Below are 13,056 nucleotides of genomic sequence, written 5' to 3' on the forward strand. Positions count from 1 at the left end.
CACGGCATCTGTGATACTATTGTTCTACTACAGGTGACAACCAGCTAACAACTTGATATTAAGACATTTATTTGGTTTTGTTCTCTCCAAAAAACAGCATAGAGGTCAGTTCAGGATGAAGATCTATGAGAGGGAGAACTTCGGTGGTCAGAGTTACGAGCTGATGGACGACTGCGACAACATCATGGACCGTTACCGTATGAACGACTGCCAGTCCTGCCACGTGATGGACGGCCACTGGCTGATGTACGAGCAGCCCCACTACAGAGGCAGGATGATGTACCTGAGGCCCGGAGAGTACAGGAGCTTCAGGGACATGGGCATGAGTGGCATGAGGTTCATGAGCATGAGGCGTATCACTGATTCCTGCAACTAAATGTTCACTGAATGTGTCAAATACCATTAAATATATAATGTCTGCACTATTTCAACTTCTGTCAAGCTTATTGTCCAACTGTTAGTAAAAAGTGTTTTTCAGTTTTATACAAAAATGTATTTGAGTTATAAAATTAAGTATATTTGATTTTTTTAGGCAACTAGTAGCAAGAATATTTTTATCCTAAAATGTTGAAAATCTGAATCACTGTTAAACCCAACAGACAAAGGCTTTCTATTGATCTCGAAAGAAGGATTAAAATGCAGGTATATAACAATTAGTAAACATAGGCAACTTATGACCAAAAATTGTACAGTAAAATCAAATTAATACTACTACATTTTCAAAGCAAGAAAAAAATGTATTTGTTTCACAGTAAGCACATTCTTAATTAATAGCCTGCTTGCAGATGTTGCTGATGAATGCACTCCTTTTGGGTTCCCTGGTAGCTCACCTGGCTGAGTGTGCCCCCATGTACCAAGGCTTCAAACTCACGGCCCTTTGCTGCAAGTCGTTCCCTCTCTCTCTTCCCCCTTCCCTGTCTACAGCTGTCCTATCAACTAAAGGAAAAAAGTCCCCAAAAAAGGGGGTTAGGAGGAGGGAGGGGCCAACTAGCTTCCGTTTTGTTTGACAATACTTCGAACATCAACAAGAAGTGAAATCACCCAACGTAACTTTGACACTTTTAAGCTAGCTAATGATAACAAGTGTTTGTTGTTAAAGCAACCTAGTAAGATTTAAGACATTAAATGTTATGGTAGTTATGCCTCTTTTTGCAAGCCAGTTCACTTAAAATTTTTTTAAATGTTAGATAAATTCAGCAATTGACGTTAGCTCTGATTCCTCTGACTGTCTCCTTCTCAGTGTTGCCAACTCATCAGTAAGGAAAGTAGCTACTGGCTGTCCTACAAGTCGCTAGAAGTTTCTAAATGACGTCATCGCCTACTTTGCATAATTGGCCATCTGCATCATGGATAGATGCATTAAGAGAATTGCACCGACTGCAAATGATGGACTCTCCCTGTAGGAGAGAATTAACATTGAGGTGGGAACTAGCACACTCTTCTAGCCAGTAAAACATTGCTTAACACACAGTAGCTGAGGCAGTACAAAAACTAGTGCCACCTAATTACAAGACCTCCACCTTGTGGCATGAAAGATCACTAACATTGTAAGCATTACAACACTACCCCCACTAAATCTTAACATTCCCCTGACGCAAAGAAACTTGGGAAATTAAACTAATTTAACGTCACTATTTATTTATTTTTATCTTCAAGTTTGCACCTTTATTTAGCATACACACTTACAACCTAGCATATGCACATTTCAATCAATTTAACAATAAACTGAGTACTTTAACATTTGTTCTGTCTGGAGGTTTCCGAGCACACTGTGACCTCCGCATTCATTTCCGATGCTGCAACAGGCACAGCTGGAGTAGGTGTTTTGGGTAGTTCAGCCACTGGGGTCACAATAGGGGTCTGTGTGTCCATGATCAACTGTCCATCCTCTCTAGGGGGCACAGACTCTTCTCCCTGTGACTGTTCCTCTGGTGATGGACTCACAGTAGTCTGGCTCACCAGGGGAAACTGACGTTCTGACAATCTCTAGGCCAGTGTCATGATGCAGGTGGATGTGGTCCTGATGTCTGCAGAACTCTTGTCCATCAGTCAGTTTAACAAAAAATGAGAGTGAACCTCTCGGTGTCTGGACACCTCCAGGTAGCCATTTCTGGTTTGGTTTGTGGACAGCTCGCTCTGCCCACCTTGAGAACTGGACAGGGTCCACAATCTCCAGCGCCTGTAAGTGTTCAAGCTCCTCTTCTACTTGGCTTTTCAATGCATAGGGCACCACCCTGGGCTTAAAGAACCGTGGCACAGCATTGGAATCAACATGAAGCTTCACAGTCACTCTGTAGTGTGAGCATACTTCGGCGGCTGTCCTCGGGCAAGGCGTTGAACCCCGAGTTGCCCCCGGTGCTGCGCATCGGAGTGTGAATGTGTGTGAATGTTTATCTGATGAGCAGGTGGCACCTTGTACGGCAGCCTCGGCCACAGTGTATGAGTGTGTGTGAATGGTGAATGTATCCTGTATGATGTAAAAGCGCTTTGAGTAGTCGTTAAGACTGGAAAAGTGCTATATAAATACAGCACATTTACATTTACTTGATCTCATGCCAATACAGCTGAATTTTGCAAAGCCAGTCACGACCCAAAAGACTGGGCCCACTTCCCTTGGCAATAACAAGGGAATAATAATAAGTCTGCCTTCAGCCTTTTGACCTCCTGATGAAATGTCCACATGTAACACTCCCAAATGAGGTATGGCGTTCCCTTTGTATGTCTTTAATCTGAGTGTCGAAGGCTTTAAGCCCATGTTGCAAGTTAACCACCACTGTTGATTATTGGGTACAAAAAGCACTCAAGATATGTACAGTGGTGTGAAAAGTGTTTTTGCCCCTCGTCCCCTCATTTCCTGTTCCGTTGCATGTTTTGTACAACCTTAGTTTTCGTTCCAACATCAACCAATTTAACAATAGTCAGGACAACACAAGTAAACACAAAATGCAATTTGTAAATGAAGGTTGTTTATTATTAAAGGTGAAAAAAACTCCAAACATCATGCCCTGTGTTGAAAAAGTGGTTGCCCCCCCTTGTAAAAACATACATAACTGTGGTTGTCCAACACCTGGTTCACTTTCTCTAGCCCACCCAGGCTTGATTATTGCCACAACACCTGTTCACAATCAAGGCATCACTTAATAGGAGCTGCTTGCCACAGTAAGGTCCCACCAGAAGATCCGTAAAATCTACACATCATGCCGAGACCCAAAAAATTCAGGAACATTGAGAAGAAAGTAATAAGATCTATCGTCTGGAACGGTTTATAAAGCCATTTCAAAGCTTGGGAATCCCAAACACATTGAGAGCCATTAATCCCAAATGGCGAAGACATGGAACTTGGTGAACCTTCCCAGGAGTGACCGGCCGCCCAAATTACCCCAAGAGCGCCAGCGACGACTCTCCAAGAGGTCACAAAGGCCCCACAACAACGTCCAAAGACCTGCAGGCCTCACACTTGCCTCATTAGGTCACGTTCATGCTCCACCATCAGGAAAAGGACTGGCAAAATGGCCTGCATGGCAGAGTTCAAGGAGAAAACCACTGCTGAGCAAAAAGAACATCAAACTCTCTCTTTCTCCACAACACATCTTGATGATCCCCATACTTTGGACAACATCTGGGGACCGATGAGACAAAGTGGAACTCTTGGAAGGTGTGTGTCCAAGTATATCTGCGTAGAAGGAACACGGCATTTCATAAAAAGACATTATACCACAGTAATTATGGTGGTGGTAGTGATGGTCTGGATGTTTTGCTGCTTCAGGACCTGGAAGACTTGCCGTGATAAAAGAATATGATTCTGCTGTCTACCAAGAGATCCTGAAGGAGAATGTACGACCATCTGTTTCGTGACTCAGCCTGAAACGAACTTGGGTTCTGCAGCGACAATGATCCTAACACACCAGCAGTCCCACCACCGAATGCTGAAGAAAAACAATGAATACTTTTGAGTGGCCTAGCCAAGTCCTGACCTGAATCCTATGAGATTGTTGTGGTATGACCTAAAAAGGCCGTCATGTCGAAAACCCTCTAATGTAAACTGAATTAGGACAATTCTGCAATATGAGTGGGCAAAATCCTCCAGGACGCTGTAAAAGCCTCATGCACGTTATCGCAAACGCTTGGTTGCAGTGTGTGCTGCTTAAGGGTGGACAACCAGTTTATAGTTAGGGGGCAATCACTTTTCTCACAGGCCATGATGGTTTGGATTTTTTTTCACCTTTATATAACACCTTAATTTACAAATTGCATTTTGTGTTTACTGTGTTGTCCTTGACTATTGTTTAAATTGGTTTGATGTTCCGAAACACTTAAGTTTGACAACATGCAAAGGAACAGAAATGAGGAAGGGGCAAACACTTTTCACACACACTGTTATGTCTAGCTACATATATAGCTATGTTATTTATATATATATATATTATATTAATTGTATTATCTATAATCTGTTGCTGACCAATCCTCTTTCTTCACTCTGTTGTCTTTATTCTCTCATAACTCTCAATGGTCTCTCTAAGCTGGCTGGCCTATTGTCTCCCTAGTTGACGTCATGCAATGCATTGTGGGAGGAAAGCAAACCACTGTAAAATATGACTACTTTTTTGTGTTATTTTGTTTTAGTGATACTTTCAATATCAATACAGTGGATAACAGTTTGAATGTTTATTACCAACAATCAATAAGTGCAAATTCGTTGGAAAATTAAACCTGCAACATGGGCTTAATAGGAGGTGGCTTGTTTCCCCACGTCCTCCTGTAGGTCTCCTCAATGATCGCCGTTGCCGTAGCTCCAGAATCAATTTCAAACTTAAAATACATCCCTTCCTTCAACAGTCACTGTTGCTAATTAGGTGGTTCCTCGTTTGTGTTCAGACAAACACGTTTTTGTCTTGTCTTGTTTTAGCCTAACATAGCTACTAGTGCTAACATAGCATTCCGTTTCTCCATCTACATCAACTGAAATGTTAAGACGTTTTTGTATATCATTGTGTCTCTGTGTCTGATTAGGGCATTAAGAATCATAAATTCATGCCGTGTTGCCATGTCATGTTGGGCCACAACCAATCATAGCTGCCGTTCTTTCACGACTTTCATGGTATAATCAGAGAGGTGCTGGTGACTAGCTTTCAAAAACAAGAATATAACAAAATGGTGCCGAAGCAGCGGGTTTGATACAGCGGTTTGATAATTGTGTTTTAAAGCCTATACACAGAAAAAAGAAATGACAGACCTTCCTCTTGTTCACATTTCCACGTAGCCACACTTACATGGCTTACAATTCATAACCCAATATATTTTTCAATACTGTCATAATGATTCATATTGACAGTTGACTAAGCTTGGACTGTGGTATGCAGAGTAAGTCAGTGATTACGCCTCATGCTCATGAACCCATGCCACTCATGCCCAGGTCCCTGAAGCTCCTGTACTCTCCGGGCCTCGGTACAATCATCCTGCCTCTGTAGTGGGCTGCTCGTACATCAGCCAGTGGCGTCCATCCGTGGCAGACTGGCAGTCGTTCATACGGTACCGGTCCATCATGTTGTCCCGCGGTCTATCACGCTCGTAATCTGACCACCAAGTTCTCCTCTCCATAGTCTTGATCCTGACTGACCTCTGGCTGTTGGTTTGGGAGAGAACAACAAAATTGTCTTAACATAAATTAGTGCTGTTGTCACCGTAGTAGAACATAAGTACACAGATGCCGTGTTATACCTACCATGGGGATCATACGCAAGACTGATGCTGTCTCTCATTCCATCATGCTCAGTAGTCAGCGTACTCTCCCCTCTTCATGAAGTACTGGTTTCCATGTAGTTGGGGGCGGTCGTAGCCATGAAGCAGCCGCGTCTCCACCTGCAGGACTGGCACCTGCTCAGGTAGGAGGTCAGCTCAGGGCAGTCGCTCGTGCACTCATAGGAACGACCCTGAAGTTCCTCTCCTCGTAGAAAGTAAATCGTGAAATAGTGAACTGTAATGGTAGAAAAGCAGCAAGATGAATGTATGATCCTCATTTTGTAAACGAATTTCGCTTATTGCAAAGATTATAAGTACCTTTCCCATCATTTCAGTTGGTCATGTTGGCTGTAGATGGGCTGTTGCTCCTGAACTGCCTTCCTACCTGGTTTAAACCTTCCTTTATACACGACCCAACGTAAAGAATTAGTGCCCCCTCCCCTTAAATAGCCCCTTACTCAGCATTACTATGAGCCAACAGAGGGGTATGTAATTTTTTTTCAAGGTCTGAGTACTATGACGTCCTGACAAGTTGTTTTTGCCTGTAGTCTTCACATAAGAGTTGAGTGATGTAGTAGATGAGAAACACAATATTTAGCAAATACAATTACGTTTAATAATGTATTAATAGAACACAGTAAGTGACAAGATTAATCTCAAACTAATGTAATGATAGTGAGTATGAATAGGCTAGATTTATGATATGGTGTTAAATACTAACATAACATACTAACATGTTATAATTTTAGTTTACACACTCTGTTCTGTTGCTATTGGTCACGTCAAAAAAAACATTTTCCTATTTAGGAAAAAAAAACACTCTCTTTTTGGGGTGATATCATAGTACCCAGTCCTTGAAAATTACATAACCCCTTCTGTTGGCTTCCATAGTAAGTTGTGAGATAAGGGGCTCTCTGAAGGGGAGGGGCACTCATCTTCACGTTTGGTTGTGTATAAAGGAAAAGGTAAACCAGGTAGGAGGCAGTTCAGGAGCAACCAGAACATCTACCAGCCAACATGACCAACACCGACATGAACATGAGGAAAGGTACTTTACTTTTTTGTAAGAACAGAAATACTGTTTACACAATAGGTCACTACATCATCTTGCTGCTTTTTCTAACCATACAGTTCAACTATTTTCAGATCATGTCTACGAGAAGGAACTTCCAGGGTCGTTCTATGAGTCATGAGCGACTGCTCTGACTGACCTCCTACCTAGACAGTCCACTCTGCCGGGTGGAGAGCGGCTGCTTCATGTCTACGCCCGCCCCCACTACATGGGAAACCATATCTTCATGAGAGAAGTACGCTGACTACTTGAGCATGATGGGAATAAGGACTGCATCAGGTCTTGCCGATGATCCCCATGTAGATGTAAACACGGCATCTGTGTACTATGTTCTACTACAGTTGACAACCCAGCTAACACTTGATACTAAGACATTGTTTTTTGGTCTCCTCCAAAAAAAAAACAGCACGAGGCCAGTTCAGGATGAAGATCTATGAGAGGGAGAACTTTGGTGGTCAGCATTACGAGCTGATGGAACACTGCGACAACATCTGGACCGTTACCGTATGACGACTGCCAGTCCTGCCACGTGATGGACGCCACTGGCTGATGTAGCAAGCACCCCATACAAGGCAGGATGATGTACATGAGCCCGAGAGTACAAGCTTCAGGGACATGCTGAGTGCATGAGGTGGATGAGCAGGAGCGTATCATGGACTACGTCTACGAAGTATCAAATCCAAATTAAAATAATTGATGACTATTTTAACTTTGTCAGCTTATTGTCCACGTCACTATAAATATTATGGCAGTATTTGTACATACCATCCACACACACACACACACATATATAATATCTATATATTATATATCTTATATATATATACAGTGGGTACAAAGTATTCAGACCCCTTTTAAATTTTTCACGTCTTTGTTTCAATTGCAGCCATTTCCCAAAATCAAAAAAGTTCATTTTATTTCTCAGTAATGTACACTCAGCACCCCATCTGGACAGAAAAAAACAGACTTTTAGAAATTTTTGCAAATTTATTAAAAAAGAAAAAATGAACTGAATATCACATGGTCATAAGTATTCAGACCCTTTGCGTGTGCCCTCATATGTACTCAGGTGCTGTCTATTTTCTTCTGACATCCTTGTAGATGGTTCTACACTTCATTGGAGTCCAGCTTTGTTTGATTATACGTGATTGACTTGATTAGGAAAGCCACACACCTGGCTATATAAACCTTCCAGCGCACAGTGCATGTCAGAGCAAATGACAATCATGAGGTCAAGGACCTGCCTTAAGAGCTCAAGACAGAATTGGGCAAGGCACAGATCGGGTCAAGGTACAAAAAAAATTTCTGCTCACGTTAAGGTCACGTAAGAGCACGTGGCCTCCTAATCCTCAAATGGAAGACGTTTTGGGACACCATACCCCTCCTAATCTGGCCGTCCGGCCAAACTGACTATCGGTGGGAAGAACCTGTGTGAGAGAGGCAAGAAGAACCCAATGTACTGTGGCTGATCTCCAGAGATCATTCGGGAGATTGGATAAAGTTTTGTAATCAGTTCAACCATTACTTACAATCCCCAGTCGGGCTTTATGGCAGAGTGGACCGCGGAAGCCTCTCCTCATCAAGACACCATGAAAAGCCCTCTGGAGTTTGCCTAAAAAACCCTTAGAGGGACTATCCAAGATGGTTGATAAATAAAATCCTCTGTTCTGAATGAGACCCCAGATAGACTTTTTGGCCTAATTCTAAGCGGTATGTGGTGGAAAAACAGCCTGCTCCTCACCTGTCCAATTACAGCTCAACATCGAAGCAGGTTGGTGGCAGCATCATTCTGTGGGGGTGTTTTTCAGCTGCAAGGGACAGGCACTGGTTGCAATCGAGGGAAGTGAGATGAATGCGGCCAGCTACAGGGATACTCTGAAAAATCATTTTTTTTCCTTGTCCAGAGTGCTCTGGTCCCTCAACTGTGCCGAAGGTTTTACCTTCCAACAGACAATGACCCCCTAAGAGCACACCGCAAATAACCAGACCGGAGTGGCTTCACAACAACTCCGTGGCTGTTCTGGTGGCCCAGCCAGAGCCCTGACTTAAAACCCAATGAGCATCTCTGTAGAGACCTGAAAGGACTGTCCACCAACTGTTACCATCCACCTGACAGAACTGGATAGGATCTGCAAGAGAGGCAAGGATACCCAAATCCAGATGTGAAAAACTGTTTGCTCCTTTCCCAAAACGACTCATGGCTGTTTGTCAAAAGGTTGCTTCTCCTAATACTGAACACGGGTCTGAATACTTATGACCATGTGCTATTCGTTTTTGTTTTTTAATAAATATCAAAAACTTCAATTTCTGTTTTTTTTTTCTGTCAAGATGGGTTTTGCTGAGTGGTACATTACTGAGAACTAAAATTGACCTTTTTTGATTTTTTGGAAAAGGCTGCAATGAAACAACGAGTGAAAAATTTAAAGGGGTCTGAATACTTTCCGTACCCACTGTATATAAGAACATTAATTTTTCTATCCTAAAATGGTATTCAAAACGCATTTAACAATTACTAAACATAACATAACAGCAGAGACATCAAAAATTTAACAGGAAATCAAAAGGCACTTTAACTTTCAAGCAAGGGGAATAAAAAGAGCACAGTATGGTGGAAACTGTAATTGTGGTCAAGTCTTTACGTTTATAAACCATATGTTAGCATGTGTAATCATAACGAACATGGAAAGTGGTATGATGGGGCGGAGTGAACTGTGCACCAAACTGCACGAGAGCAGGCAGAATTTTTCGTTGCGTGGATAGTTATTCCACTTAATCCCATTGTGTATAACCACAAGGCAACAAAAAATGGCAGAAAACCCAAGGAGTACATTAATGAGAGAAGGCAAAACAGCAAAGTCGCAAACCCAAAAGTCAAAAGAGACAGGAAAACAAAAAAACCTGAACACAGAAGCCGCAGGGGGAGGATTCCACCAAACAGCGCTGATTAAAACAAGGTCCCTGGAACAAATGATCAAGAGGGACAATGGAACACAGAGACAATACACTTGGGTAGAGGATGTAACAAAGCAAGGTGACCACCGGCTGGGAAACAGGTGAAAACAAAGCCAATCACAAGAGAGGGAAAAGCAAAGACACTAAGTAAAAAAGACAAATTAGAAAGCAGGATCGGACTTCCGCAAGGTGGAGAACAGGCCTTAGAATTTTTCAAACTCCTGGTTGTTGGTCCCCAATTAGAAGCGGAATACTTCCCGTGCTAAACATATGCTATCTACACTAGGGTAACCTCACGTCTCCACTCGTCCGTTTCCGGGGACAGTCCCCCGGGTTTTGGTGACCTGTCCCCGGTTGGATCGGCCGGAAAATGGTCCCCGGTTTTCAACTGTGACTTACAGGACCCAAATTGGAATGCAAGAGATAAAACACTGTGACAAAACGAGCCGGTAGTCCGCTCCCCCTACACCCGCAGCTCAAGACGCCCGAAGCAAGCGCGGCCAGAGCCATAGAGGTTTTAGAAGACGTTTTACGATGCTAAAATCCCTGATTGATTTACATGGAGTCTACTGAGAAAAAGCTCTATGTCTGTGTCCCCTTTTAAAGTTTTACCAAAACAAAACAATTGTTTTCGAGTTTATACCCTTCCTGATTGAAAAAGTTCCCAATTTTTGTCTGAGAAATCTGGTCACCTTAATCTATCCCTCGCCAAATGGTGTTACAAGCAAATCAGAACTGCTAGCCCAAATCTAACACAGTCAACAATTTTCTTTCCCACGATGTTCCCCCCGGGAGCGTGCTAACCCCTTTATGGTACATGCAAAGCCAAGACAGCTAGCTCCGACTAAGACTTGGCGACGAGACTTAGCCTTCCCTCAGTGATGTTGTAGGTCCACCATAAGAACTGGACAACAAGGGGAGTTTTGGTAAACCACTTAAGAAGTTTCTGACATTGTTGCCAGCATTATACGCGAGTCGAGCTGAACTCAGTCGACTCACTAAAGACTCCCAAGCTGAGTGCTGGAAAAAGAGCACGCTGACCGAAGAAGAAAACCATCAACGTAAAGAGAAAATCCAAAGAAAATGTAACCTGAGACTTTCCAGTCTCAAGGAAAAGGAAGAGAAACTCTTTGGAGAAAATTTGAGAGCAGGCTCTGCTTCTCAATATTCATTCACAATGGACGAAAGATTGAAGACGTTGTCGACTCATTCATCGCAAAAGGGAGAAGATGAGGAGAAACGAAGTCGGGCCCGCAGATCATCCATCCGTTTTGGAGGAAGCATCACCAAATAAATGTTGAAACCACGAAGGATTCTCTTGTGTGTAAGATCAAGATTATCACCAAGAATGCATCGCTCCAGCGAGAGAACGCAGCCAAAAATCTGCAAGCCCAAGCGCCGTGTAAGGTGGCGTTTTATAACAGAACGCCATGTTGTTGTAGTGAGGAACACGCTGATAACCTTGTATCAGTCACTATCAAAGTTGGTTTAAATGTATGGCGCAAGAACAGTGACTAACCTTTGGTATTGAAATAAAATTTGGGCATTGCAACCATCTCAGTACTGAAAACTGTTAAAACTGATTTAAAAATACAAACCTCAAAAGTATTAATCTCACAATCCTATGAATATTTCACTTTGACATTTTCTGCACTCATGATGTTTTTTTCCATTCATCTACATTTTTTTCTGAAGTCTGTGTCTTTCAGTGACAGTTTTGTTTTTTACGGCTGTCAAGATTTTTAACAATGTTACTGGTTTTCGGTTTCACTTTCTGTCACTGTTTGGCGTATGGACAGGGCCTGAGGGAGGGACAAGAGGGCTGGCTTACGGTATATTACATAGGCTTACTGGTGAGAGACCACACCTCCATATACTATCTTAAATTATGGGGTCAATCTTTATCATTGTATTTAGTAGTCTTTGAATACACTGATATGCTATGTTGACTGAATAATTTATTTTCTCATCTACTTCAACTCTTGATGTTAGACTACACAATGTTTTTGTTTACTAAAACGCTCCACTGGGTCGGATAAAGGCATAATAAGAGTCCAGAAATGATGCCGTGGTGCCATGCCACACTATTTACACTAGCTTTCCAGCTTTCAATACCTGTGTGATGTTGTTGTGTAATATGCTAGGGACTAAACTTTCAGAAACAAGAATGTAACAACCAATGTCGTTGTAAGTGCTTTCAGATTCACCACTTTAGCCACACTTGCAGGCTTACAATATACTTCATTGACAGTTGGGAACAATAAGCTTTACAGAATTGAACTAGGCAGACATTTTCATTAACACCTACACATCATTCCTTATTACCTTAACCGGGTGTTTAAAGCTAAGTGTCCTATTGCGCCTGCATGACACATGTGAATTTTGTCATGTTTTGGACAACTACTATCTTTTTGTTGGGATGTATAGTAAGTACCGAAAACCTTGCAAAAAGGTATATAGCCCCTGCATTCTGATTGGCTTCCATATAAGTTGCTGATACGGGGCTCTCTAGGGGAGGGGTAATCATTCGTTTATGTTTTGTCTGTGGATAATGAAAAAGGTTACCCATTAGAAAGGCAGTTCAGAGCGAACAGAACATCTACAGCCAACTGACCAACACCAACATGAACATGAGGGAAAGGTACAATTAAAAAATGTGTTTTTGTAATAAGCCAAGAAATTACTAGTGTACTAAAATAAGATCACTAAATTCACTGTACTGCTATGATTTTCTAACCATTACAGTTCCCTATTTCCAGATCATCTTCTACATGAAGGACTTTCCCTGGTCGCAACTATGAGACCAGCGCGACTGCCCTGAGCTGACCTCCTACCTGAGGCAGGTGCGTGCCACTCTGCAAGGGTGGAGAGCGGCTGCTTCATGGTCTACGACCGCCCCAACTAGCATGGGAACCCAGTTACGACTTCATGAAGAGGGAGAGTACGCTGACTACATGACATAATGGGAATGAGGGACGCATCAGTCTTTCCGATGACCCCATGGTAGTATAACACGGCATCTGTATACTATGTCTACTCCAGGTGACAACCAGCACTAAACTTTCTGTTAAGACATTAATTTGCTTTTTGTTCTCCTCCAAAAAAACAGCATAGAGCCTTCAGGTTAGATCTAGGATAGGGATAACTTTGGTGGTCAAGTTACAGCGATGGAACGACTGCGACAACATCATGGACCGTACCGCCGTAAGAACGACTGCCAGTCCCTGCACGTATGACGGCCCCGTGTCTTATGTACGAGCAGGCCCCACTACCGAGCAGGATGATTCATGAGG

General features: G+C 42.6%; 1 protein-coding gene across 1 annotated transcript in view; it reads left to right on the forward strand.

The window, feature by feature from the left end:
- LOC116688873 (gamma-crystallin M3) overlaps positions 1–428 on the forward strand; it is a 13,728-nt gene extending 13,300 nt beyond the window's left edge. The window contains exon 3 of the mRNA XM_032515023.1: positions 98–428. Within this exon, the coding sequence (XP_032370914.1) occupies positions 98–376 (279 nt within the window). The 3' untranslated portion in view covers positions 377–428. The remainder of the gene's footprint in view (positions 1–97) is intronic.
- Positions 429–13,056: the final 12,628 nt, after the last annotated feature.

This window comes from Etheostoma spectabile, chromosome 5, assembly GCF_008692095.1.
Source record: "Etheostoma spectabile isolate EspeVRDwgs_2016 chromosome 5, UIUC_Espe_1.0, whole genome shotgun sequence".
In the NCBI taxonomy this organism is placed as follows: domain Eukaryota; kingdom Metazoa; phylum Chordata; class Actinopteri; order Perciformes; family Percidae; genus Etheostoma; species Etheostoma spectabile.